At 36.1% G+C, this 25,510-nt stretch overlaps 5 protein-coding genes across 7 annotated transcripts; 2 read left to right on the plus strand and 3 right to left on the minus strand.

Annotated features, from left to right (window-relative positions):
• The first annotated feature begins 212 nt into the window (after positions 1 to 212).
• Positions 213 to 7,886, plus strand: LOC141900622 (mediator of RNA polymerase II transcription subunit 23-like). The gene is made up of 32 exons (XM_074787602.1): positions 213 to 360; positions 444 to 563; positions 649 to 773; positions 873 to 984; positions 1,070 to 1,168; positions 1,265 to 1,369; positions 1,564 to 1,746; positions 1,839 to 1,934; positions 2,017 to 2,214; positions 2,299 to 2,385; positions 2,470 to 2,672; positions 2,761 to 2,834; positions 2,915 to 3,089; positions 3,178 to 3,320; positions 3,416 to 3,590; positions 3,674 to 3,843; positions 3,931 to 4,128; positions 4,208 to 4,274; positions 4,369 to 4,422; positions 4,506 to 4,614; positions 4,701 to 4,772; positions 4,857 to 4,967; positions 5,054 to 5,113; positions 5,193 to 5,297; positions 5,392 to 5,491; positions 5,569 to 5,667; positions 5,776 to 5,913; positions 6,008 to 6,246; positions 6,324 to 6,535; positions 6,717 to 6,837; positions 6,947 to 7,032; positions 7,331 to 7,886. Exons 1-32 carry the CDS (start codon positions 262 to 264, stop codon positions 7,515 to 7,517), a joined length of 4,122 nt encoding a protein of 1,373 aa, XP_074643703.1. The 5' UTR covers positions 213 to 261; the 3' UTR covers positions 7,518 to 7,886.
• A 2,249-nt stretch (positions 7,887 to 10,135) lies between these two features.
• On the plus strand, positions 10,136 to 13,390 carry LOC141900190 (GPI alpha-1,2-mannosyltransferase 3-like). Its single transcript, XM_074786965.1, has 9 exons — positions 10,136 to 10,397; positions 10,514 to 10,667; positions 11,075 to 11,192; positions 11,276 to 11,502; positions 11,622 to 11,777; positions 11,900 to 12,157; positions 12,253 to 12,414; positions 12,506 to 12,712; positions 12,786 to 13,390. Exons 1-9 carry the CDS (start codon positions 10,199 to 10,201, stop codon positions 13,078 to 13,080), a joined length of 1,776 nt encoding a protein of 591 aa, XP_074643066.1. The 5' UTR covers positions 10,136 to 10,198; the 3' UTR covers positions 13,081 to 13,390.
• A 76-nt stretch (positions 13,391 to 13,466) lies between these two features.
• On the minus strand, positions 13,467 to 16,772 carry LOC141900191 (uncharacterized). Of its 3 annotated transcripts, none has more exons than XM_074786968.1 (9): positions 16,742 to 16,772; positions 16,141 to 16,303; positions 15,441 to 15,668; positions 15,260 to 15,357; positions 15,009 to 15,154; positions 14,388 to 14,929; positions 14,193 to 14,294; positions 13,971 to 14,106; positions 13,467 to 13,892 (listed from the first exon to the last, which is right to left on the minus strand). In XM_074786968.1, exons 2-9 carry the CDS (start codon positions 16,202 to 16,204, stop codon positions 13,748 to 13,750), a joined length of 1,461 nt encoding a protein of 486 aa, XP_074643069.1. In that variant the 5' UTR covers positions 16,205 to 16,303; positions 16,742 to 16,772; the 3' UTR covers positions 13,467 to 13,747. The 3 variants fall into 3 exon arrangements, with proteins under 3 accessions (XP_074643069.1, XP_074643070.1, XP_074643068.1); XM_074786969.1 differs by lacking the exon at positions 16,742 to 16,772 and adding an exon at positions 16,648 to 16,714; XM_074786967.1 differs by lacking the exon at positions 16,742 to 16,772 and having other exon boundaries at positions 13,468 to 13,892; positions 16,141 to 16,570.
• Positions 16,773 to 17,166: 394 nt separating this feature from the next.
• On the minus strand, positions 17,167 to 20,974 carry LOC141898528 (succinyl-CoA:3-ketoacid coenzyme A transferase 1, mitochondrial-like). Its single transcript, XM_074784466.1, has 14 exons — positions 20,880 to 20,974; positions 20,329 to 20,437; positions 20,127 to 20,260; positions 19,883 to 19,975; positions 19,373 to 19,522; positions 19,185 to 19,291; positions 18,885 to 19,053; positions 18,684 to 18,801; positions 18,503 to 18,597; positions 18,303 to 18,424; positions 18,153 to 18,228; positions 17,907 to 18,077; positions 17,720 to 17,821; positions 17,167 to 17,645 (listed from the first exon to the last, which is right to left on the minus strand). Exons 1-14 carry the CDS (start codon positions 20,970 to 20,972, stop codon positions 17,610 to 17,612), a joined length of 1,575 nt encoding a protein of 524 aa, XP_074640567.1. The 5' UTR covers positions 20,973 to 20,974; the 3' UTR covers positions 17,167 to 17,609.
• Positions 20,975 to 21,841: 867 nt separating this feature from the next.
• Positions 21,842 to 24,814, minus strand: LOC141899471 (tetraspanin-33-like). The gene is made up of 8 exons (XM_074785818.1): positions 24,571 to 24,814; positions 24,039 to 24,174; positions 23,538 to 23,726; positions 23,109 to 23,300; positions 22,698 to 22,832; positions 22,480 to 22,527; positions 22,264 to 22,383; positions 21,842 to 22,172 (listed from the first exon to the last, which is right to left on the minus strand). Exons 2-8 carry the CDS (start codon positions 24,135 to 24,137, stop codon positions 22,095 to 22,097), a joined length of 861 nt encoding a protein of 286 aa, XP_074641919.1. The 5' UTR covers positions 24,138 to 24,174; positions 24,571 to 24,814; the 3' UTR covers positions 21,842 to 22,094.
• Between the last annotated feature and the right edge of the window lie 696 nt (positions 24,815 to 25,510).

Here is a 25,510-nt window from a genome sequence, read left to right on the forward strand (position 1 = left end):
TTCGTATTGTTAGGGTTGCTGTGTGCCGTGATTGGTGATGTTGATTGGTAGCTGGCGGCGGCTGGTGTGTGCTTGCCATAAAAATATACAATTGTTTGTGTCTATACATAGTTTGTCCTTTTATCGTTACAGCGGCTGATACACAACTTTTCGATATTTTGAACAATAGTTTATTTCCGGGTTCGAAAAACTTACTTTTCCCATAATATATATACATTTATTTATAATTATTGTTAATTCTGGCAACTATCCAATGCCAAAATGACTCAGCTGATGGGTTTAGCGGGTCAGATTCCAAACTCTCTCCCTCCTGTTATAAATATCGATGATAAAGTTGATAACATGGTTCAGCAAATTTTGGTAAGAAAACACACACAGACAAAAAAAGGAAATTTCAAATTCGTTTATTGTATGTAGGCTTAATGCCGTTTCGATTTTTTTAGAGAGCAGATGTTATACAAGAATGCTTTGGTGGATATATTGTCAGATCCGATAAAAATGAGAAGATGATGAAAGATTCAAGTTTCAGTATCTTAAGACATCAATGGAATACTTTAACCGTTGTGAGTTGGATTAATCGCTGTACTGATAATAGTATATAGTTTGATTTGACTTGATATTCACTGTTAATAATGCATTTGTTCGTAGGAAAGTCAAGACGCATTCATTCATTCGTTTGTACAAAACATTCATAAACAAAGAAATATAAAGCGTATTCAGATGTTGATGGATATGCTCGAATCAATGGTTGAACATAATCTCGTACCAGCTAAGTTAGTAGGATTAGATTTGCTTTCATTGAAATTACGTTCATAATTCAAGGAATGAAATAGATATTTGGTGTACCGTATTTTGTATTCATTTTGTTGCAGAGCAATTTGTGAATCTCTGGTGAATTGTGATAAGCTGAATTATAAAGCTTGTGATTTGTGGTGTTCGTCATTTTGGCTGATGAGAAAAATCATTGGGGGAGTTGACTACAAGGTTTGTAAATTTTGCAGTTCAAATGAAAGGGAAACCTGTTCTCTTATCATGAATGCTAATAGCGGAGATTGTTTATACATTTCAGGGATGTCGAGATTTGTTGCGATTGATTTTAGAAAAATGTTCACTGATTCCTCAGTCTGAGAATATTTCTGCTCTAGCACAAGTTGAAGCTCTTCAAACTGTAAGTAATGGATGAAAAGATGTATTTTTGTACTACTCACATTGCCATGTCTTAATGAATAGCTGTCTTAATTCTAATAGCTGATTTTGATTTCAGGTTGTTGATTATATCCTGGATCGTAACGCTTGTCTTCTGCCGAGTTACTTCGCTGTTAATGAAATCACTAAGCTTTTCCCCGATGATCGTCCCTGGCCCCATTGGGTATATCAAAATTTTTTACTCAATTACCTCAATTGGTACTGAATACTTTTGATGTTGCTGGTCGCTCAAGGCTAGACTGGATAATCATTGGAAAGATTAAGCTCCAAGCAATACCTGTGCTTTAACTTAATTTTGTCAACGAACTGCATATCACTTTATTTTGCTGTTGCTGTAAGTGTGTATTATATTTATAGAAACTTGGTGAGCGACTGAGTAGATTTGTGCAGAGTTTTCGACCGACTGCACAAATGGTAACCGTAGCTGGACGATCGAATTTACTGCCAATAGTTGGCCATTCGAGTCCGACAGTTAACATGTGGAAATTGAACCCGAGCACATTGAGATTCGCTCTCAGTGGACCTCTACCTTATGACAAGGTACTTGATAAATTTGAAAAAAAAAAACCAGTTTATTGCATCTATATTTTCATTTGTATCTCATTAATCTCTATATATGGACTAATTTATAGGCTTTATATGAATCTCAAACTGGTTTATTGAGATATGTCTTGGAACAGCCGTATTCACGCGATATGGTTTGCAGCATGCTCAGTTTGAACAAACAGGTAATAAACAGTCAGTGATTTGAGTTTATTCGAGTGTACGTGAGGTAAGCATTTGAATGTATATTTTACGAATATTTTACAGATGAAACAGAGAAGTGTCGTGCTCGAAGAACAATTAGTCGATCTAGTTGTTCTAGCGATGGAACGATCGGAGAATGAGGAAGGAGATGATGGAAGCATGAGCCAGTTGCTCTGGCAACATTTATCTAGTCAGTTGATATTCTTGGTGTTATTCCAGTTCGCGAGTTTTCCTCACATGGTCATGGAACTTTACAGCAAGGTAGTAGAGATGATTGTCAAAGTACTATTCGATTTTGAAGTCGAGCTTCAGTATAGAAAATGTGTTTCTTCATCTTAAATATAGTTACAAGGAAGGAATTTACGCAAAGGAAGAGATCATCTCATGTGGGTTTTACTACAATTCATATCTGGCAGCATCCAAAAAAATCCTGTGCGTATGAAATAACTTCTAACTGCAGAATTTTCATTCAAAATTTGATCTTAATTTGTTTTTTCTTAAAAAATTGTTTTGCAGTTGGTAGATTTCTTACCAGTTTTAAAGTTGTACGATCTGTTATATCCGGAAGATGAGGTGCTGGCAGACCCCGATATCAATAAACCGAGTTGTACTTACGCGATGGCAGCCACGTGCATCTGGATTCACTTGAGCAAGAAAGCACAAAATGACAAGGAAAAATTGAAGCGTCCATTTCCGAATTCTATTAAGGGACACCTTGAGTGAGCACTTATCCATTCATAACAATAAGAATACCTGTAGATGATAATTTCAATACGTTATTCACATGATTCGTTAACTCTTTTCCAGGATGTTAAAAGTCTGCCTCAATAACAAGCAATTACCGATGACAGATTACAGGATAGCGCTACTATGCAATGCATGTAAGTCTTCCTTTAATATTTGAATATCTTCTCGGAGAAATTGTCGATTCTAATCTGTAATTCTGATGTCTATTCTACAGACAGCACAAATTCAGATTATTTCGCGTTGCCGATGGGTGTCCTGGTTGAAACGATATACGGTAATGGCAAAACGAATACGACGACCATGCTTCCCGGGAACGTACCAGCCGCTGCACCTATTCATCCATTACCTATGAGTCTCCTCGATTCTCTTACTGTCCACGCTAAAATGAGGTAAGATTCCCTCAAAATACACTAATTAATTCAGGGGAATATTTCTAGTAAATATTTCTTGAAATAATTTCCTGTTTTTCTCTCGCAGTCTTATTCATAGTATAGTCGCTCGCGTGATAAGACTCGGTCAAACGAAGGCTAATTTTGCCCTGGCTCCTGCTCTGGTTGAGACATACAGTCGCCTACTCGTTTACATGGAAATAGAAACATTAGGAATCAAAGGATTCATCAGTAACTATGATACATTGTCATTTTCAGAACGCATTAACTTTTAACTCCAAATTGTAGCAGTCTTTTGATAAGTCATGTCTTTTGTTCTCTTTCAGGTCAACTTCTTCCGAATGTATTTAAAAGTCATGCTTGGGGCATTCTACATACTCTGCTAGAGATGTTCAGCTATCGGCTTCATCATATACAACCGCATTATAGAGTACAACTATTGGGTCATCTTCATTCATTATCATCATTAGCACAAACTAATCAAACTCAGTTGCATTTATGGTAAGTTCCTTCATTATACTAAAACGCAAACCTTGAATACATATTATTTCAGATGATGAATTACCATGTACATCTAATTTCAGTGTGGAGAGTACAGCTCTGCGTCTTATTACCGGACTTGGAAGTTCTGAAGTTCAACCCCAACTGTCAAGGTTTTCGAGTGAACCAAAAACGTTAGCCTTGTTGTCTGGAGATTCCGAAGAATTGAATCGAGCGCTTGTTCTCACATTAGCTCGCGCGCTTCATGTAACAGGTAAAAGAGATTTGTTCTCGAAACCTGAAGATATAATGCCATGACAGACAGGTCGATTGATTGATATGATAATGTTTTATTATGTAGGTGCTGAGACACTGTCTAGTAGTTGGTGTAAGGAGATACTAGCATCGATAATGCAAAGCACACCTCACGGCTGGTCGACCCATACGCTCTCCTGCTTCCCACATACTCTGAATGAATTTTTCCAGGCAAATCCGATACAGAAAGAAGACAAGGGCATTCTAAAAAGAAATGTTGAAACTGAATACCGAAAGTGGAAAAGTGAGTCTAACTAAAACCTCCACTTCCATTTCATGTTATGATTATATTGACAGTTTGTTATTTCGCTGATTTATTTTAGGTATGGGGAATGAGAATGATATCATTGCACATTTCTCAATGCAAGGAACGTCTCCTTTGTTTCTATGGTATGTGAATTTATATCTCTCCTCATTTGATATCAGTTCACAAAAAATAGAAATACCGGTACCGGTATATAAATTGTATTGTTGATTTGTTTAGTATTTTGTGGAAGAGTCTATTAGAAGATAACCGTATTTCACCAATAGGATACAAGTAAGTTGACTTTCATCTGTTGATTGAAATGTGTCCTGGCGATGCAAGCCAAGTTTAGAATGTTTTATTCCATGAAAATTTAGAGTGTTGGATCGACTGGGCCCACGAGCTTTGTCTGCACATTTGAGAACATTCGCGGATTATTTAGTGTTTGAGTTTTCTACATCTGGAGTCGGCCATCACGTGACAAAGGTAAGGTGATACCGTGAAGAACACAGTTATGGGTTTTGATATTTCTTTCCACAGAACTGTTAAGATATCTTTCTGCCAATTTTCAGTGTGTTGAAGCTTTGAATGACATGATATGGAAACACAATGTAATCACTATTGATAGATTGATATTGTGCTTGGTAAGTATCCAAATAATTCAAACTTTCAATCGAATCTTCAATTAGATGTTGTAGTTTGTAACTCAACGTTTGTTTGATTTTCAGGCTTTGCGAAATCTAGAAGGCAGTGAAGCACAAGTTTGCTTTTTCATCATACAACTTCTGTTGTTGAAACCATCTGATTTTCGTAATAGGGTCAATGAATTTATCAAAGAGGTACATGTATATGCACACTGCCATTTCCATGGTATTGTGTTAATTTCCTGACTTACAGTTTCATTGAGATGTTGATATTATTTTAGAATTCACCTGAACATTGGATGATGAATAATTGGCATGATAAACACATGGCATTTCACAGAGTAAGTTTCCACTACGAGACGCTGCAAACTGTTTTCATATTCATGAAGTATCTGATATACAAGTTGAAATTTATTTCAGAAATTTCCAGAAAGATTCTATCACGAATCTATGTCGGATATTTCTACACAAGCCAATCAAATGTTACCTGTATATTTCGGAAATGTCTGTCTACGCTTTTTACCGGTAAGTTGGCGATTGAGGCAAAATATAACAAACAATAATGAAATATCCTGATCTGCTGCAGATGAACAGTTGATAATTTTACTTTATTTTTTAGGTTTTCGATATTGTAATACACAGATTCCTTGAACTTCCACCTGTAGCCAAATCATTGGAAATACTTTTAGACCATCTTGGTGATTTGTATAAATTTCATGGTTAGTTGTAATATACCATAATTTGTAATCTATGATACATAACTGCTGCTTGTACTCAGTGACTGTAAATTACGTAGATCGCCCAGTGACGTATCTCTGCAACACCCTTCACTATTACGAGAAGAAACTGCGAGATAGACCAGCTTTAAAGAGAAAACTTGTCAAGGCAATCATAGGTACACCATTAACTATAATTATGTCTCCAATGACTTATAACGTAAGATCCATCGGCGTTCTTCATGCTATAATACATTTCATCATTTCATTGACTTTGCATTTTAAAGGATCTCTGAAAGAAATTCGTCCAAACAATTGGTGTTTGACCGAACAATATCAATTGTACATGCAACAGGCTGATGATGACATCAATTGGATTCCTGACCATGACTATTATGTGCATATCATCGGACGTTTGGTTGATAGTATCCTTTAGATAATATTATAATCATCTAGTTAATACAAGTATTTAGAATGCCAACTTCAGTATGCTGCAATCTAACCTTAACTATTGTTCAGCCATATGTGGTAAAAATCCACCAACATTCCCAAACTTTGATTGGAGGTTCAATGAATTTCCGAATCCAGCAGCGCACGCTCTGCATTCAACTTGTGTAGAATTGATGGCTCTACCAGTAGCATCAGAAACAGTTGGGAACGCGCTTCTAGATATCGTACTGAAAGGATCAACTCAAATTCCTCGAGACCAAATTATGGCTTGGATGAATGCAATTGGATTAGTATTGACTGCATTACCGGTATGTTTGACTGAAATATTCTGATGAATTTCAAAGAAATACATAGATATATTTGATATTCACTATCTATTTCGCAGGAAAGTTACTGGTCGGTAATCAATGAGAAAATCCTTGAAGTGATGCAGAACTTGCAGCAGACGAATCTTCCACCAAATGTTGATCTGTTTCAAATATTCAACTTTACTCTCAGTTACAATCTTTATTGCGAGATGGAATGTGCTTATCTGTTGTGTCTCTGTCACGCAGTATGGCAGCACGCCAGCATTGGACAACTTAGTGTACTTCCTATGTTAGTATTCCTATAGAAACTGGACTCATGACAATAGTTGTTGATAGTCGTAATTTTACTCAACAGTTTCAAATTAATTAATTTTTGGCTCCGTGGAGTGTGAGACATGGTCAGGTCTTGCTAATCGAAAGATTTTCTCTTGTTGTTGTTGTTGTTTCAATTGTTTTTCTAAATCTCTTAGGTTTATGAAAGAAAAGTTACGAGGAGTAATCAAGACAGAATCTCAATATTTACTTCTGTGTCACATCATCGGACCGTTCTTACCGCGATTTCATGCTGAACGAACTCGCTGTCTCTTAGAGGTGATTTCAACGCATACAATACAGATCTGTATCATTATTCATACATAACCTGTATTTATTTTATATGTAACAAATGGGTATAAATTAAATACATTGTTTCATATTTCAGTTAACTGTTGAACTGTATGAAATTCTTGCCAACGTCGACAAAGCTTCTGATCATCTGAGTTATATGGATCCAATCAGCGATTTCCTGTATCCTTTAACTATTCAAACCTCTAATCGATAAAGAGATGAATGAAAAACCCACAGTAAGAAGAAATAACTATTAGTAATAGAGTATTTGGTATTTCGACTCAATTCTATGAGCCATTTTCAAAGCTGTTGAGTACCAGTACTAAAAATGACTCACAGAATTGAGTCAAAACGTCAAATACTCTCATAGTTTTTTCTTCATATTGTGGGGTTTTTTTTCAATTGATTTAGACAGTCACTGCTCTATTGAAACCATTGATAAGGAATGATCTTATTAGATTCTTAACGCTGACTACAGATATCATATCAAATACATGTTCGTCGGTGATGGCGTCAAAACTGACGTCGAGAAAATTATTCGTAATTATCGACCAGCTTTACAACTACGTCTGCGGTTCATCGCGCATCACGGTAAAGAGGATCCCGGACACGCTGCATCAATACCAGCTCCATCATCCGTTTCATCTGTCTCTAGTAACAATTAAAGCTAATAAGAACTGATTGTCTTATTTTCTGATAGTGTATTACGCAATCTTATTTATATACAATGTACATGATTTTATATCAGTTTTTGTTCATGTGTAAACGAAAGAGAAATGTTGTAAGAATTTTCAATCATGCAAATTATTATTGGTAATTGCTATGTAATTGTAATCTTTGTCAAAATGATGTCTGGATCAGTGGATTTGTAATCGATGTACAGAACACATACGCGAGAATGTATCGCTAAGAATTGGAAGGTTTTGTATGTGATACATTGGAATCGTTAAAACTCAGATACTTTCTCCACCTGAGTAATTATTGCATTTCTTGATGATTATCTTTAACTGTAAATATACATGTATAATGTATTGTGCTGTTGTTTAGTTTCTAAATAAATGCGAATATATGAATATCTCGAGTATGTGTTGGTTTTTACGCAAAGTACATCAACACCAAGGAAGTCCATGCTATGATATGAACACGTGAACTCCTACTTTGACATTTTTGAACCTAAGAATTAAACTGCAAGGATCATCCGAGTCTGGGGAATAAGATGAACTCGCAATTAATGGGACACTGCCCAGTATTACATTTATATCTTTCACATCTTCCAACCATACGAGGCTCGAAAGCGGATCCACCGGTATCTGGGATTGTCCTCCTACCTTTACGTGTAAGGAATTCTTTGTAATATTCAGATGGGGGCAAACTGTTGCAAACATGTACCTACGCACTTGTTCGAATGAGGTATTGCACCATATTATGCATTAATAATGATATTACAGTTTATTAATTGTCAAAGCCTACACTTGTATGACATAGAACAGGAACATATGTTCTTCCTACAGACATACGTGCGTGGCGGATGCAATGTAACAACGAGAACAAATAGTTATCATTCGGGAATGATATTTGATTTTGTTACATTCATATATTTCATACGATACATATATGCATAACTACAAATCTGAGTAAATCGTATTAAATTTCAGTGCAAACTTTGTATTAGTACAAATGTATATTATATGTGACAAATATATGTCTAAATGCAAAATATGTTAGGCCCTAGTAAAGAGAAAAATATATGTACATGCATATTGATATCGTCCTGAATTTCATTCCATACATCTTTCATGATGCAGTTTCAGCAAAACATTAATGTGATATTCGTCTTTTTATGATCAACTTATTTCTTACACGTTTTAAACTGTGTTTCCAATATACGAGAGGAGACCGTCATCACACTCTCCTCATTCGATCCTCAAAAGGACCATGAATTTTACTCAGATTGGTCGGACTTATTAAACAGTTACATCCTCCTCATGTCTGTTGCAAACAAATCTACCGTCTTGTGTCAATGGTCATTCTTCTGATCATATTTCTATCAGGAGCCTTCGCAAATTCAGCTACTTTCCTGATAATGATAAGTCACAGATTCCGCAGTTTATCTTACGCTAACTATCTTATTATTTTGTCAGTCACTGATCTTATGTAGTGCATGAATTTTTCTTCTATGCCTATTTTACAGTTTATTTTCTTGCATGTAAACGTCAGTCCTGTATTCATTATGAATTCACGGATTAGTTGTCAAATCTACGATTTTCTAATGTCACTTGCAGCACTGAACAGTTCGTGGTTAATAGTAGCAATATCTCTAGAACGTGCGGCAGTTGTGCTCTTCCCGTTCACATCTCGTTTGATATGTACACCTAAGTTCGCAAGATTTGCTATATCGATAATTATTGCAGTGGATATACTGGTTCTAAATCTTATGCCAACTTTGTCGATTCATTTTACCGACCAGTTTTTCGTATGTTACTTGAATAAATAACGCTATTAAGTTACTGGTACCACAAGTGTCATTTACGTGAATATTCTACATCTTTGATTGCATCAAATTCTTTGATAACAGTTCAGTTGTTAAGAGGTTCAAAAATGATTTTGTCCGATCATAAAACTACAAAATCAAGATGTACAACAATAATGCTTGTATTACAGTTACTAGTAGTTTCACTCGCAATATTTACACTTCCAACCACTATTACTGTAATCGATTATCAGCTCCCCCGGAACGAAAGAGTTCGATATTTTCACTCAGTTTCAAGTTTTTAACTATGTCATTAATCTTTACATATATCTTTTGACTGAGACGAGAAATACGTGAATACTTCTGTGCAAAAATACATTGTAGAAATTCGAACAAATAAGTTTGCATACTGCTGAGTGGCATCTCGATGAGCGACACAAGGAAAACGTACAACGATATAACCTGTAACAGATTTACTCGCATCCACAACTGTTGTATTTTTACCAATTCTCCCGGAGCAGACATCTTCTCTCAGTTCCACCAAAACTCGGTCCGGGGGTCTCTAGTCATACCCCGCGGCATAGATGATGCATTAGTTGTTTAAACTGACTAATTTTTGTAAGGATGGAATTCAACTGATTACTTCTGTTAAAATGATTTACGATGATTGATTATTGTTTCAGGTTTGGAATTTCGTTCCCGGCGCTTATCCGATTTGTGAGAGTCCACATTTTCATTTTAGTGTTACTTAAGCCGGCTGCCGGAGATTAGTGTGTTGTGAAATGACGTAATTTTGGAAATGCCGGAAATTAAAACAAATATCAATTAATTTAATCCTCAGGTCCGTGTCCGTATCCTGTTTTTCATAGACAAACTATGGCAAATGGAAATAAAAGTTCGACCACAATCCGAAGAAGAACTCAACGAAAAGTTGTGAAGACCCCTCATTCTACAATCTCCACCCATTGTAATCAGAAAGGCGAATCTTGGAGCTTTTTAGAAAAATTTACGTCATTTTGTTACTCCTCAGCCTCAGAAGATGTTGAGCCTGAGATTAGCAAAGAAAAACTATTTGGTTTGTTCTAATTCTTATATTTTTACATAAAGTTTAAGTCAATTGAAAATATGATATCGATATGAATTGCTGAATTTGGAGTGCTCCAAATACTTGTATCTATTTATGTTTTTTAGGTCCGTCTTCTATTCAGAAGATTATGAGTAGCGAAAAGACATTATTCATGGGACTGATCGTTGTGCGATTGATCAATGCTATGATGATACAAACATCGTTTGTTCCGGATGAATACTGGCAGTCATTAGAAGTAGCCCATAGATCAGCATTTGGGTATCCTTCTTTATAGTCTAGTACCTAGCCGTCGTTCTACAAAACAACCTTAGGGAACCGGTAACAACGACTGGAATTCAGACTACCTTCCTTACACCAACACATGAGATCGAGATATATGCCTCATTTGTTTATTTTGCTTTCGTGCTTCACAGCGTTCAGATCTTGGTCTTCCAGACTAACCCACAGGTTGTTCGTATAATCTGAGAATGAGACTGCCTTTGAAGTGTTGCCTATACACTTATGGCAGCCACTGATAGTGCATACAAAAGCATTATGCCTTGTCCCACTGAGGGGGTCCATTCTCTCTTCAGTCAGAGATTTTTTCTAAATGTATTGCCCTCAAATCTCTGAAAATATCTTTCACACCATTTGTAGCAGCAAATTTCCTTAAATTTACTGTTTAGATATGGATACTTGACATGGGAATGGCGAGTTGGTTTACGCGGTTACTCTTATCCACTAATATTTACATTCATATACAAACTATTAGCAATATTCAAGATAGACAACAGACTTCTGTTGGTAAGACCTTCGTGTTAGTTGATAATTGAGAATTTCAAAGCTTCACTGAGCAGAATATAAGGTTGGTTTTTTTTTCATTTCAGATAAAATTACCAAAAATACTGCAGGCTTTATTCGCCGGTGTCGGGGACTTGTATTTATATAGATTTTCACGACGTATTTCTAATCAAGCAACCGCCCAGTGGAGTCTGTTCTGTCAGTTAACTTCGTGGTTCACATTTTATTGTTGTACACGAACTCTGACTAACAGCACAGAAGCCACTATGATGCCCATTGCTCTATATTATTTTCCCTGGCCGGATAAAACGAGGTTAGTTTTCATAGTGAAATATTTAACCCTAGGGTCTAATAATGGTGAAACTCAACTGGCTCTGGCTGGTTTTCCTTTGGTCTTTATTGTGAAACAGAGAAAACTGACGTTCTTTACAGGAAATCTCAGTGGAAGTTTGTACTATTGGTTGGTATTGCTGTCATGTTTCGTCCTACAGCAGCCATACTTTGGTTACCGATGTGTTTATGGCATGTGTGGCTTAATCGTCGATGGCCAGCATTTAAAACAATCATGAAAATTTATACTTCTACTGGGTGAGTGATTTTGTGTAGTAACTGTAGTTCGCCTTTTCAAATCATTGTGTTACGAATTTTTTATTAAGAAATGGATTGCAAGATGACTAAATGATGGAAATATCTTCAATTATCTTTTCCAGATTATTCCTCTTTGGTCTCACAATGTTGGTCGATAAGCATTTTTACAGAGACTGGACCGTTGTGCAGTGGAATTTCCTGAAGTTTAACTTTCTCTCCGACATGGGCACCTTTTACGGCAGTCATCCCTGGCACTGGTATATATCTCAAGGATTTAATGTCGTCATCGGAACTCATTTCTTCCCATTTATATTCGGTGTTCGAAACACTAAGAATATAGTTCTGTTATATATGATAGCCTGGACTGTTGGTATATACAGGTACGTTTTGGTCCATCAACTTAATATCACCTATTTATGCTAACCCTTTCCCAACCTGGATAATATTTTAAAATTATGCTATTTTTTTTTTACAGTCTTCTCGGCCATAAAGAATTCCGTTTCATCTATCCGATTCTACCAATAGCTATGCATATCTGTGGAGAATACCTGTCGACTCTGGACCGGAAATCGAAGACGGTTACCGCTTCTGATGAAAAAGCGCATAATTTTTCAATCATAGGTGGAAATTTCAATGGGTATATTTTCAAAAGAAAGTTATAAATACTGGGTTATGTAAAGTTGATTGGATGAAGATCACAATTTCTTTCGACTTTTTCATTTTTCTAGATTAATCAAAAAGGTATTAACCGGACGAACTGCTGCCCTATTTCTGCTGCTGACTAACATTCCTGCTATGTTGTACTTCGGTCTACTACACCAAAGAGGTACCTTAGATGTGATGAAATACCTCGCGAATTCAGCTGCTGCGATGCCTGGCTACAGGAAAATGGATATTCTGTTTCTGATGCCTTGTCATTCAACACCTTATTACAGGTATGCAATAAAAATTGGAATTTGATTTAAAACAGACTTTTCAAGATTCAAAGATTTGAATCTTATTTTTCAGCTATTTACACACCAATGTAGGAATGAGATTTCTGACTTGTGAACCTGATTTGACCGCGTCTGCCGTTAATTACACCGATGAAGCTGATCTATTCTATGACTCACCCGGTCAATGGTTAAATCATACATTCCCTGTTAATTCCGCACTACCGACTCATCTCGTCATGTACAACGTTCTACACAAGAAAATCAGTTCGTTTCTATCGAGAAATGATTATAAACAATGTGCTCGTATATTTCATACTCATTTACCCGAGGGTAGAGTTGGAACTCATATACTAGTGTACTGCACTTGAAAAATGACAGTCAAATATTAAGATTTCCGTCCATGGCATTTTGAAAAACAATTCTTTACCACCTATAGATCTGGATTTTAGTAAATGCTTTGAGGCAGCTGAAAATTTAGAATTTTAGTGCATGCACGATTCCACACACTACAATGTTAGTGTTGTAAATCTCAAAACTCCTATTTTTATTCTACAATGTTAGTGTTGCAAATCTCAAAACTCTTATTCTTATTCTACAATGTTTGTGTTGTAAATCTCAAAACTCTTTTTTTTATTATACGTGTCTCAAACATTTTTAAATGTTGCTTTGATCATCGAGTTCCAGTAAAGTATATGTGAAAATATGGTTTTGGTTTATACTTTAATACGCTATACAGTATATTACAACAATAATGTTTTACATATGAAAAAGGGTTGAAAAAATATCTCATAGACCTATGTCCTAATAAATAAATTTACATAATTGTTATTATCAATAAAACATGTATTTTTATGATTATCTAACGGTAATTAGCTCTAGTACTGGTGTTGTTACCTTCTATATATTTCAATTTGGCGGAAGGCAATGTTATAGATCCCACAACTGAATAGTTAAAGTGAAAGTGAACAGATATTTCAAGGTAACGGTAGTGAATTTTGTTTACGCCGATATTCATAATTGGTGAAGTTTTCTTCATTATTTCTTCCTTAATTTTCGAAGGTTTGTCATTTCATCGGTTAAGACTTGCGTCACTTTTATTGCAGCTTGAGCTTCGGGACCGGGCATTTTTTCCAAAGCCAACTGAGCAGCCCCTCGGACGGTTGAAATCGGGTCATTTCTCCTGTAAACGGAACACATAAAATCAATAGCTAATGCAACATGTACATGTGTTCACAGGCGCATGTACAGGTTGACATACCATCGATCTAAAAGTGGTTCAACGGCTTCAGCTACTTTCAAATGTCCTAAAGCGAGACAAACGCTTTCTCTGACCAGACGATCGTCATCTTCCATACGTGCCAGCAATCTTCTAATGATCTGTTTGTTGTGTTGATCTGTAAGACAAATAATACCAGCATTTAGTAATCAAGTCGTGAATGAATTCGTAACTGTATCGGATACAAAAATGCAAAAAACTTACTCGCTTTACCGAGAGCAAGCGCTGAAACAGCTCGCATATTTGGATCGGAATCCGACAGTTGATCGAGAAGTATTGCCATCACAGCACGAGTCTTAAACGCCGCTGAAAATGGTAGAAATCAAAATCTTTGTGATATAAAGATTCTGCCGACTGATACAGATTTGTATTCAGGGTCAGAATTCGATGGAAATTTACCCATGTTTTGTACAGCAGTAAGTCGTACAGAACTATTCATATCGAATACTTCTTTCATCGCATGCATACAAACGGCGTATTCTTCAACGCGTTTGTAAAATATGTGAGGATTTGAACTCGTTCCACAGAAATGGACGTACTTTTTCTTCGTAACGTTCTTCACCTGTTCGAATATATCTTTATAAATCAACACTAGGAGCCAGTTCGGTCGTTCGTGGCCGAATGTCTCTTTTATTTGCGAACCGTAATCTTTGAGAAAGTTTTCTCTGAAATCGAAGTACGATGCGGTTTCACTTCCAGAAAAATGTCGGTCCCAAAAATCCATCTCGTTCTGTCGGTCGGGAATGTTGTCTCCTTCCGGTAGTTTACGTGTCTTGTTCATCGTGAAATTCAACTCATCAAATTCTGAGTCTTCGCTGATTTCTTCATCATCGAGAGATTGAATATTTTCCTTTATCTTTTCAATCATTGCCGGGACATTCTTTGTCCAGTCTTCGTCGGTTATCAAAAATGTCCAATTTATCTTGGCGAGCATGAGTTTTCTGAAATGGGCATAAAATGTAAATTCAATAATGATATCTATTACTTGCACCTGGTTGAATTAACTGATTTAAATCGTACCTTCCACTATCTAATTGTTCAGTTACGACAGAAAACTGTTCGACTCCAACTGGGAATATCTGTTTATTTGAAATATAAGCCAACGACAGCTCATCCTGGCATACTTTAGATCCTGCAGAAGCATCGCTTAGAATCTGTATGAACACCTGGAACCAGAATATAGTAATCTAAATTGCGATTTAATCACGATAAATTCAATAAGGAAACTACTATTTATGCTAATAATTCATGATTTTCTATTTGATTTATACCTTGCATTTTAGAATTGCACTTGCTATTTCACTGCTCGTAGCATTGGATCCTGCACTAGAATTATGCCAGACTTTCAAACCATTTTCCGTAAGTTTTTCTAAAACAATTGATGATGTAAATTAGTCATATGTTATGAATAATTCTACATTTCTATAAAACACAAAACCTTTGATAGCATACCTGACAGCTTCTTAGCTACTTTGCTATCAGTGTCGTGATAAGAGATAGTGACCTCACAAGTATCTGCAGTTGCCGCAGGTTTCATGTTTTGATTTGGTGTCGCAAACTTCTCGCTATCACCAATTATTGATCTAATTGACGTATAAGATGAATTACTGTTTCTACGCTCAATGTCAGCTGTACCAGCAAAACTGTCAGACGGGGTGCAGATTGTAGTCGCTTCAATCACTAAAATCAACAACCAGATAGTTGATGTTTATAAGCTGTAGTGTGTATACAATATGATATGTACAGTTAAACATGCATCATCCACATCAGGTTTCCTTACATCATAGTATGTGTTAACTACTGGTATGTGTACTTCAAAAACTGGCTTTCATTATTTGGATGAAATACATTCATTGACTGTATTATGGTTTATTTTATTCGAATTAGACACTATTTGACTGTTTCTTATTAATCAGGGCCCTGTTTTATAGACATGACTTATCTTTAACCCAGGGACTAACTCAGTTCATTTTCAATTGAGTTCATAGCTTATAAACCCAGGTTAGCATAGTATTAGCATAGGTGTTAGCATAGTATTATTAGTCATTTCTTGGACTTTTAACGGTCAATGAGAATGCTCTAGGCTTCTCCAAACACCTTTGTTTTCTGGGGTTATGGCTTGTTTGGATTTGTAGTGTTATGTTATTCTTACCATTGATTTGAATAATTGTACCGTCTAATGTTTTATCGGAGTTTCCTGATGCAGCACATCCCATACCATTTTACCTGGACAACCACAAGCTATCTACCCCTGTTTCCGACTACCACTACCAACTACCAGATTATGATTTTAGGTTGCCTACCCTCTACTAGGCCTGAAATGTTAAGAGCTGACACTAGCGAGCCTAACGCTTCAAGTTAACTAACATATGATTCGTGGGAAACTTAAAACCACTATGAAATTAATGAAAGTTTTAGTCTGAATACCAGTCGTTGTTGCGGTTCCTACAACGTGGTTTAAGGAACAGGTACTAGACTATGAAAGTTTATGTTAGCCCCAATGGTTCTATAGCATGGTAGTACTTCCTTTAATAATTATTACAAGAGATTGATTCCATTTTTGATTGAATTGAGTTTCACGCCACAATTGCATCACATCACACCAATTAGTAGGATATTACATGTAATGACAGAATAACAGAAACAGTCAGTAGATTACCCAGTAGTTAGTATTTTCACAATAGAAAGAAGTTAGGGGACAAATAAGGCTAAATAGTTGAGAAAAATAGAAAATTACATTTGACACAACAAACCTATTTTTGACAGCTGTACTTCGCATGCCACAGTAGGCTTATTACTGTGTAAAAATCTTAACCGTCGAGTGCTGCCACTATATTCATGGTTGGTGGTAGTGTGAACTAACTTCATCATCGATTGAACCGACATGCCACAGTAGGAATATTGCGATGACCCGTATCTAATTTACACCTCTCTTAGGTGACTGGTGTGTCTGACAAGTCGAGTGGTGGCAAGACTACTGAATAAGTTCTCCAAACGTCTAGTTGAAAGACTACTGAAACTGCAGCATTTGTGAAGCGGTCTTTTGAATTCAATATTTTCTGTCAATTTGAGATTAATCTTTTCGATAGTATACAACGCAGTCGAAGGCAAATCACATTATGAAATACAAAAAAAAAATACATAAAAGATAATGTTTTACTGTCTATTTACACACTTTATTCATCATATTATATATTTACATAATACCTCAGCACATTATAGCAACAAACATAATTTTACACATGGTTGTGATCATAGTAATGACCTACAAACTGTTACATGATATTAATAAATAACCAGGTATGTTTATCTAAACTTTTAAATATCGATGTATTCACTAACTCAGATCTAAAGAAAACCTCAATTCTATTCGTATTAAATACAGTGGTGTGTTTTATGATAAAACACACCACTGTGTATTTCATTTACCCCTATTATTCTAATTTAGCTCTACCGTGGATTAAACTTTGATCCACGTTAGAGGTAAATAATGCTTTTCAAATTGTTGCAAAGAAACAGTAATAGAACAATATTGACCTACGTCACTAAATCAAATAACTGTCTCACAATCATCACAAATCCAAAATTCAGTACGCTGGTTAAATGTCTAGGTCTAAGAGTTTAAACTTGACCCATTGGTTTTAAGTCGGGAGAAACCTGAAAAAGATGAAAAACACTTTCAATAATTTCATCTCTATGAAATGAAAGATATCATTTCCAACTATACTTACCTCAAAAACACAACCAGTTGTTTCAACAATTTCTTGTATTTCGACACCATCGGCTATTTCTACAAGTGTAAGGCCATTCTCGGGATCTACATCAAATACTCCCTAAAATAGCGACAAAAAATAATGGTTTCAATTTTTTCAACCAAAACTGAGCTAGACTACACCAGACAATCACTATTCTACAAACCTTTTCAGTGATAATAGTATTGACGCATTGTTTTCCGGTCAATGGTAGCGTGCAGCTGTCCAAAATTTTGTGTTTTCCGCCTTTGGCACTATGTTCCATAGTAACGACGACTCTAGTTCCAGCAGTCGCTACCAGATCCATCGCACCGCCCATCCCTTTTACCATCTTACCCTATAACAGAGAGTTGATGAGAATAGCATCAGAAATACAGAATGCATACAGCATTAACAGGATTACGGTACTTACTGGTATCATCCAATTAGCTAGATCTCCATACTTAGAAACTTGCATAGCACCCAGTATAGTAAGGTCAACGTGTCCACTAGTAAAGTTATAGATATAAAAGATTACTAACATGTCCTAGATGCAGACAGCTCTAATAGTAACGATGCTTACCCTCTAATCATGGCAAATGAATCATCGCTACTGAAGTACGAACATCCAGGAAGAACTGTAACTGTCTCTTTACCCGCATTTATCAATTCAGCATCTTCTTTTCCTGGTCGTGGATATGGCCCCTAAAATTTAGATGATCGTCTTGTTCAAAGACTACAAACAACTACCATAATTGCTCTATTTGTGATAGAAGCACTTACAAGTCCGAGGACACCATTTTCACTCTGTAAATGCACAGTTATGCCTGGTTTAATGTGACTGCTTGCCATCATAGGCATACCAATTCCGAGGTTAGCTATGATAGATTTGTTAAGGTACAATTTATGCCATTTTTGTTGATAACACAGAGAAGCATCAGATGGTAGACTAATAAAAGGATACCATACATTCCATCTTTAAATTCTAGAGCTGCTCTTTTGATGATTTTCTCTCGTGTGACTTCAGCAGGTGATTTTGGCTTGTCGCCATCTTTTTCAGGGTCTTTCGAATGAATCAATCGCTGATGACAAAACAAAATGAATAGCAAATTTTTTTCAACATACACTAGATATAAGTTCGCTAATTGTTGCTTACGTCTCTTACCTCGATTCTTTTTTCATATCGGTCACCTTTGATAATTCTTTTTACGTAAATACTTTGAATATGAACATCTTCTGGACGTATTTCACCTGTTTCTACGATCTCTTCCACTTCGGCTACGGTTATTTTCGCCGCTCGAGCCATGGCTGGATTAAAATTCATGGCCGTTTTCCTGTCAAATTACATTTTCTTACTAAAATTAAAAGCAACTCGGGTCGTGCAAACTTAATGTTCACATTAGTAGTTTATTTCTTTTATTCTAGATTTTTCGAAATTAAAATTTTTGTAGGGAGTTGAACCTACCTGAATATCAAATTTCCAGCTTTGTCAGCTTTCCACGCTTTTATAAGCGCAAAGTCTCCAGTAATCGATGGCTCCATGATGTAGTTTCGACCTTCAAATTCTCGATGCTAAAATAAATCAATAGAAAAATGCGAAACAATTACTTTTTCAATAAAGAAATATTGGTTTCTGTACAGGGTGTCACTCACTTCTTTAGTCTCACTGGGAATTTCAATATCTCCTTCAGCATTGTATTTGATTGGTGAACCACCTTCATGAATCAATGTACCGTAACCAGTAGCTGTATAAAACGCAGGAATACCAGCTCCGCCAGCACGAATACGCTCGGCTAATGTACCCTAAAACAATTAAACCTTTCACTAGAAATATACATTCACTTCCGTCACAGGACATAATGAGAATGTGTCACCAGATTACGTATATCCGGGCTATAAACACAGCAATTCACTGATGTTACACTATCATATACATGATGGAGATGATAATTATAGAATATTGAAGGGATACAGGGATATTGGTTTCTGCGGACAAGTCATCTACCGGGTATCTTGAGAGAAAAACTATGAACATTATCAAAAAACCATAGACTAGTCTGGATTTTTGATATCATCTTGAAACATTTGAAAATGATTTTCAAACAATTGAGTCGATTGTTGAGATCTGTAGATTGCGAGACATTTCCAAAAACCCACGCCTACCTGAGGAGTCAGTTCTACTTCAAGTTCTCCGGATAAATACTGCCTCTCAAACTCTGCATTTTCACCGACATATGAAGATATCATACGCTTGATCTAAACATACATACACTTATTTTTAAGAATACAGTGATAGTTTACCATGTTTTCATCGCATTAAGAGGATTCTATGTCTGTAATGCCGCATGTGAGACACTTCAAAGAAACGTCAAAACCGAATACTTTTATAGAAATAGGTCAAATTCACCTGTTTAGTTTTTAGTAACTGACCGAGACCAAAGTCATCTACACCGGCATTATTACTGACAACCGTTAAATCTTTCACTTTCGTCTTCAGCATTGCACCAATTAGGTTTTCTGGGATTCCACACAAACCAAATCCTGAAAATTGAAAAAAGTCCAATTGAATCTGAATTGTCTTATCATCTCACTGTTACAGATATACAAACCTCCGACCAATATCTTAGCGCCATCTGAAATGTCCTTCACCGCTTCGACTGGATCATCATAGAATTCGACGTTTCGTCTGCTAGTAAAATGAAACCCGCTCGCTAGAAACTGTTGTTATGAAAATAAAATAGATAGTTTTCATTAATTATGGGTAAAATTCTCAAAGCAGTTAACACATGCATATTATGCATCGATAATTGTATTTGCTGCTGGGAGGTCTATCAGGAGAGGAGTTTGAACGTGTAATTTTGGTCACAAATAGTTCGACGAATATTTGAGTTGAGTGAATTTAAATGGATGGTTTATCATAGGAGACAGAAAAATGTCAGCATTTGCCAAATTGGCGAGGATGACATATCTAGACTAGCACTGAGTCTGAGAGGGGGTTGAGTCTGAGAATGACTGAGTAGTGAGGAGAGGAGTGGCGAGAGAGAGAGGAGTTGAAAGGCTACACTACACGGCAGTAGGCCAAAATAAACCTCGACATAACTTATCACATGTCAATGGCTAATGAAATGATGGTTACATGATTCTATCGAATTGAATATACCTTTTGGGTGAATTGCAGAGATCTTACATTACGGTTCAGTACGGAAAACGTATTTGAAACTGGGCGAATTCGAAACATGATGGACGCGGCCATATTGCTGCTGACGTCACGATCGGCGATTTCGATTGAATTAGTTTTTTATGTTCGAATCCCGAGAAATATCGACGACACTCGAAGTCTCCCCACACTAGAACAAATCTAAAGAAGCTTTCTGCATGAAATTTAAGAAAATCATGGAGTCTTCTTTTTACTAATAGCAAATACCCATCTGCAGTTTCTGACTGTCTAAGTTCCACTGGCAAAAATGTATGGTTTGTTTGGGTTATCTCAAAGATCTCACATAGAAATTGGTTTGAAGTGAAAAAACGGCCATCCACCATAGAATCTGTACTAGGTTACACTTTATTTTCATCTTTCTCCGCAGTAAATAATTGCTGATTTCGTTGTGAGATATTCGTCGTAGAGTGATGGTTATAGGCTTTGGAAGCAGAAAGTCTTCTAAAGCTGATTTCATGTAAATCGGTTGAGTAGTTTTTTAATACAGTCGCCTGACGTGAGGTCATTTTCAGATTGACTAGTTGCCACCGTTGTTTTTTTTATTCAGGGATAACTGGGGGTTGGTCATTGATACTGGTTTTATACATTCATTGTGACAAGTCCCGTAGCGCAGTACTTTTTATCATGCCGAAAACCGCCGCTTCATCGCTAGTCGAGGTGTCCCCGCTGAAGTTAATTGTCGACATTGAAAACATGACACAAAAAAATTCGAAATTTCTTTTTGACATCGGAACCCCAGATTTTTGTCTGTTGTAGCGTGTGCGTATTCGATTTCAATACGATTTCTGCATCAAAGTCGCAAGTAATTTTATCTCTCAGCGCATGATCATTTTTTCAGTCATGTCGCTGACACTTTTCTACGAAAACATACAAATACAAATGAACGCCGTTATACACATTATATACAAAATATATATTTCATATCAAGTTTTACAGACATAAATATATAATAAACAATAAAATTTGTTGAGTTCATTCATGATTAATGTGTTTAATTGTATTCCAATCACGGAAAAGTCATTTTAGTAAACACTGTTTTTCATGCTATACAACATACTTATCGTGCATGTTTCATAGAATTATCGGTGCATGCGCGCGGAAGCTACCGGTAGTAGCAATTTTTCAAGCAGATTTATTTATCGAATCCAAACTAGTTCTTTATTCCGTTTGCACAATTCTGTTGCGTTGGGTTTGAATCTGATGTGATAACGTCCGAGACATCCATATGAGTATAATCTGTAGACAGAAACACATGAATATAAACCCGCGCATTTAAAGAGAAAATTGATGACTCTACGAAAAGATGGTTCAACAACACACGACTAACCTGTGGAATAATGACCCCAAGACAAATACCGCCAACTAATATCGCATTATCTTCTAACCATTTACCAAAGCCTTTCACACAACCTTGCACATAAATAGTCAAGTACGCTGTGGGCGCTTTCTAAAAAAGTAAAGGGCCATTGATGTATTAACAATTTCTTCGTTTTTATGAAGGCAAAATTATCTAATAATAGTACACGTATAAATAATTAAATACCTCCGGCTTAAGTAAACCGAGTCCACACTGTAAATTTCTCAATTCACCCTAGAAAATAGTTTGAAATTGTTGAATCTATGACATAAATCATTTTCAAGTTAGGACCAGTAAAATTTATGTGAAATGTATTTTTAGATTTATACCTAGTAAGGCCTGTTAGCTGACTTAGGGCTTACCAAATATTCAAGTAATATTTTGGAAGATGTAGGTACACTCACCGGTGTCGGTTTACAACATGAATACGGTACAGAACATTTCTCCCAACTTTTGCTAGCTTCCGAACAATTGAAATATTCATTTTGGGACCACGTCAAATATCCATTATCATCGTTACTTGAACCGCAGCATTTAAACTGAAAATAAGATGACGTCATAGAAGGATAGTTGAAATTTTACGGTGGTTTACCCCTCGCAGATAAGATAAGATCAAAATATGTGTCTATTGACCAAACAAACAGGATATTTAGGTATCAACAGATAATTAAATCAAATATGCTTTATATCGATGGGACGTTAAAGGGGTTTGTAAGATATCCTAAATACCGAGTTATATAACGTACATTTATATATCATTATCATTAAACCTGAAGTGATGATTCACTGGACCTGCAATGTCGAAAAATGCTCACCTGTTGCTGCATATTATTGATAGAATCTCTCAAATCATCGTCATCTCTGTAACGTATGATGGCTTTTTGTAGAAATTCCTCAGGGTCTAACCACGTCATCTTCTTGCGTATGCTTTCCACGTAAAAGAACAGGAAGACGAGAACCCCGAATAACACTTCCAGAAGCAGCAATATCGTTATTATTATGTGATACTTAAAGATAAAGAAATAGAAATGTAATCATTATTTCCCGCTTTGACGAACACGTAAAAATCAGAAAACGTATACAGTGGCGTGCTGTTTCTGTATTAAACGGAATAATTATGTGATTTTGAATTATATGATTGGAAACTTCAGGCTTCAAGTTTCAAAAAGGTTTTTGTAACTTTCAGAGAAACAGTTATTTTCGAGGCATTAAACCGGTTAATACTGTTTAAAAATCTAGCTTACACATTTTAGGAAACAGGTGTTTTCTCGAAGCGAACCAGTGCAACCGAACGTGGACAATATAAACACAAACGCCCCGGTGACACACATCAATATTGCGGGATCAAATATAAAATCCATCACATCCTTGACTTTTTTCTCTTTCACGTACAGCAACCAAGCGCCAAGCCCGGCGGCTACTCCACCCAGTACCTAAATCAAGACCGTAAAGCTGAACGATGGCAAGATTTCAAAGATTATTGAAATACATGTATATAATTTATTTTCATAACCATCAATATACAGAACGTGAAATATCTAGGAGTATCAATGTAAATAATTCAGTTTTATATACGTAATATATCTAGCTTAATGACACTTAATAAGAAGTCGTTGAAAACATTTTGAGGGTTTAATCAAGTAATGAGTAATCGAAAGTACGAGTTGTATATATATAAACATACATGTTTATATGCTTATTGTTAACCACGCCCAACCTATATACAACAAGAGTTTAGCACTTACCCATAATAAAAAGTTAATGAAGAAAAGGGTATATTTATAAAATGGATTGACAACCGTTTTTCGTCTACTCCTGCCTCGTATGCGGATTAAAGCTGCCATTTCGCACCAACTTTTGAAAATCTGTTTAGTTCATTTTCTAGAAATAAATCAACATAGTTTACAATAGGTGTACTACATCATCTGGTTTAGTTAGTGCCATACAGAGGCGTATGTATCCATGGCAACATCCTCAATATCTTTCCAATCTGAATTGTGTACATGTATCAATGTACCAGTATTCATGAAATAATCTTGTGACGCATAAGATGTCGTTTCACAGAAAATTCGTAAGATGTAAAATGGTTCATAGTCGGTGCATATAGAAACGAATCTAGTTAAACAGTAGACAACGTACATTGCACAACAACATATATTTAATTAAGACGTCAACTATATAACTGACTATGTATAATTATGTTAATTTCTAAAGCGACCTACAAAGAATGTTAGATGAAAATGACTACTATTCCACGAGTATACGGATTTGATCTACCTGCAAATTGATATCACGGGATTGTACTAAACGAATTCAGATTCACTGATAGTTTCCTTTTCGGTCAAAATTCACATCACAATCGTTTCTGCAAATAGATTTCTTCACGTATATCCAACGAGCTTTTGTTTTTTGTAACCGGTTTTCCTAGTGCACCCAGAATATAAGCGCTATAGTAGCGCATATACTAGCACAATGAGTTTAGTCATAGATATATCAGCCTCTATAACAACACCTCGACATGTGTCCCATGCAATAATAATAATAAACCCAAGCGGCAATTCAGAAAACTAACACGTCACAATTCACAAACATAATGCGTCATCATTTTACTCGGGACATCGACGATCTCTCATAACGCCGTATAGTTTTAGTCGTTTAAAAATTCGTTGCCTATATAATTGGATGATGGGGCGTTTGTTTATGTTCGTTTTTGCTAACAAGTTAAATTGTTCTCATTTTAACCCGTAAATCTCCATGATGAGATCCTCTTCTTTCAAGTGCTTTTCATCGTTCTAGTTTATCTTAAATAATGACTGAGATGTAATGGTTCGAAAAGATTGCATCGTTCGACAAAATTTAAGTTACGTGATTTTTGTTCAGTGTATTTCCAAAAACGCAACCACCTCCACATTTCTTCATTCAGTCTTCAAACATATTTACAGGTTTCTATTCATGAGCAAATTGAAGCCTATTCTGAACCCCTAAAAAAGAAATTGCGAGGGTACATGGTAAAGACGTCTATCTATATATAAATTGACTTTTTGCAGCGTGAATCGATTTAGAGGCGTATTTGGGCTCCGCTAAACCGACGTATGAGACTGGTTGGAGGCGAGAGGACATCTATTTGTGCAATAAATATTCAAATGCGATCAATTCCGCTGTCAATATCATTGTATATTCCATAGTTAACAAATGATTTCACGCGGCTGTGGCTTGT

The sequence above is a fragment of the Tubulanus polymorphus genome, chromosome 2, assembly GCF_964204645.1.
Source record: "Tubulanus polymorphus chromosome 2, tnTubPoly1.2, whole genome shotgun sequence".
NCBI classification, from domain to species: Eukaryota; Metazoa; Nemertea; class Palaeonemertea; order Tubulaniformes; family Tubulanidae; genus Tubulanus; species Tubulanus polymorphus.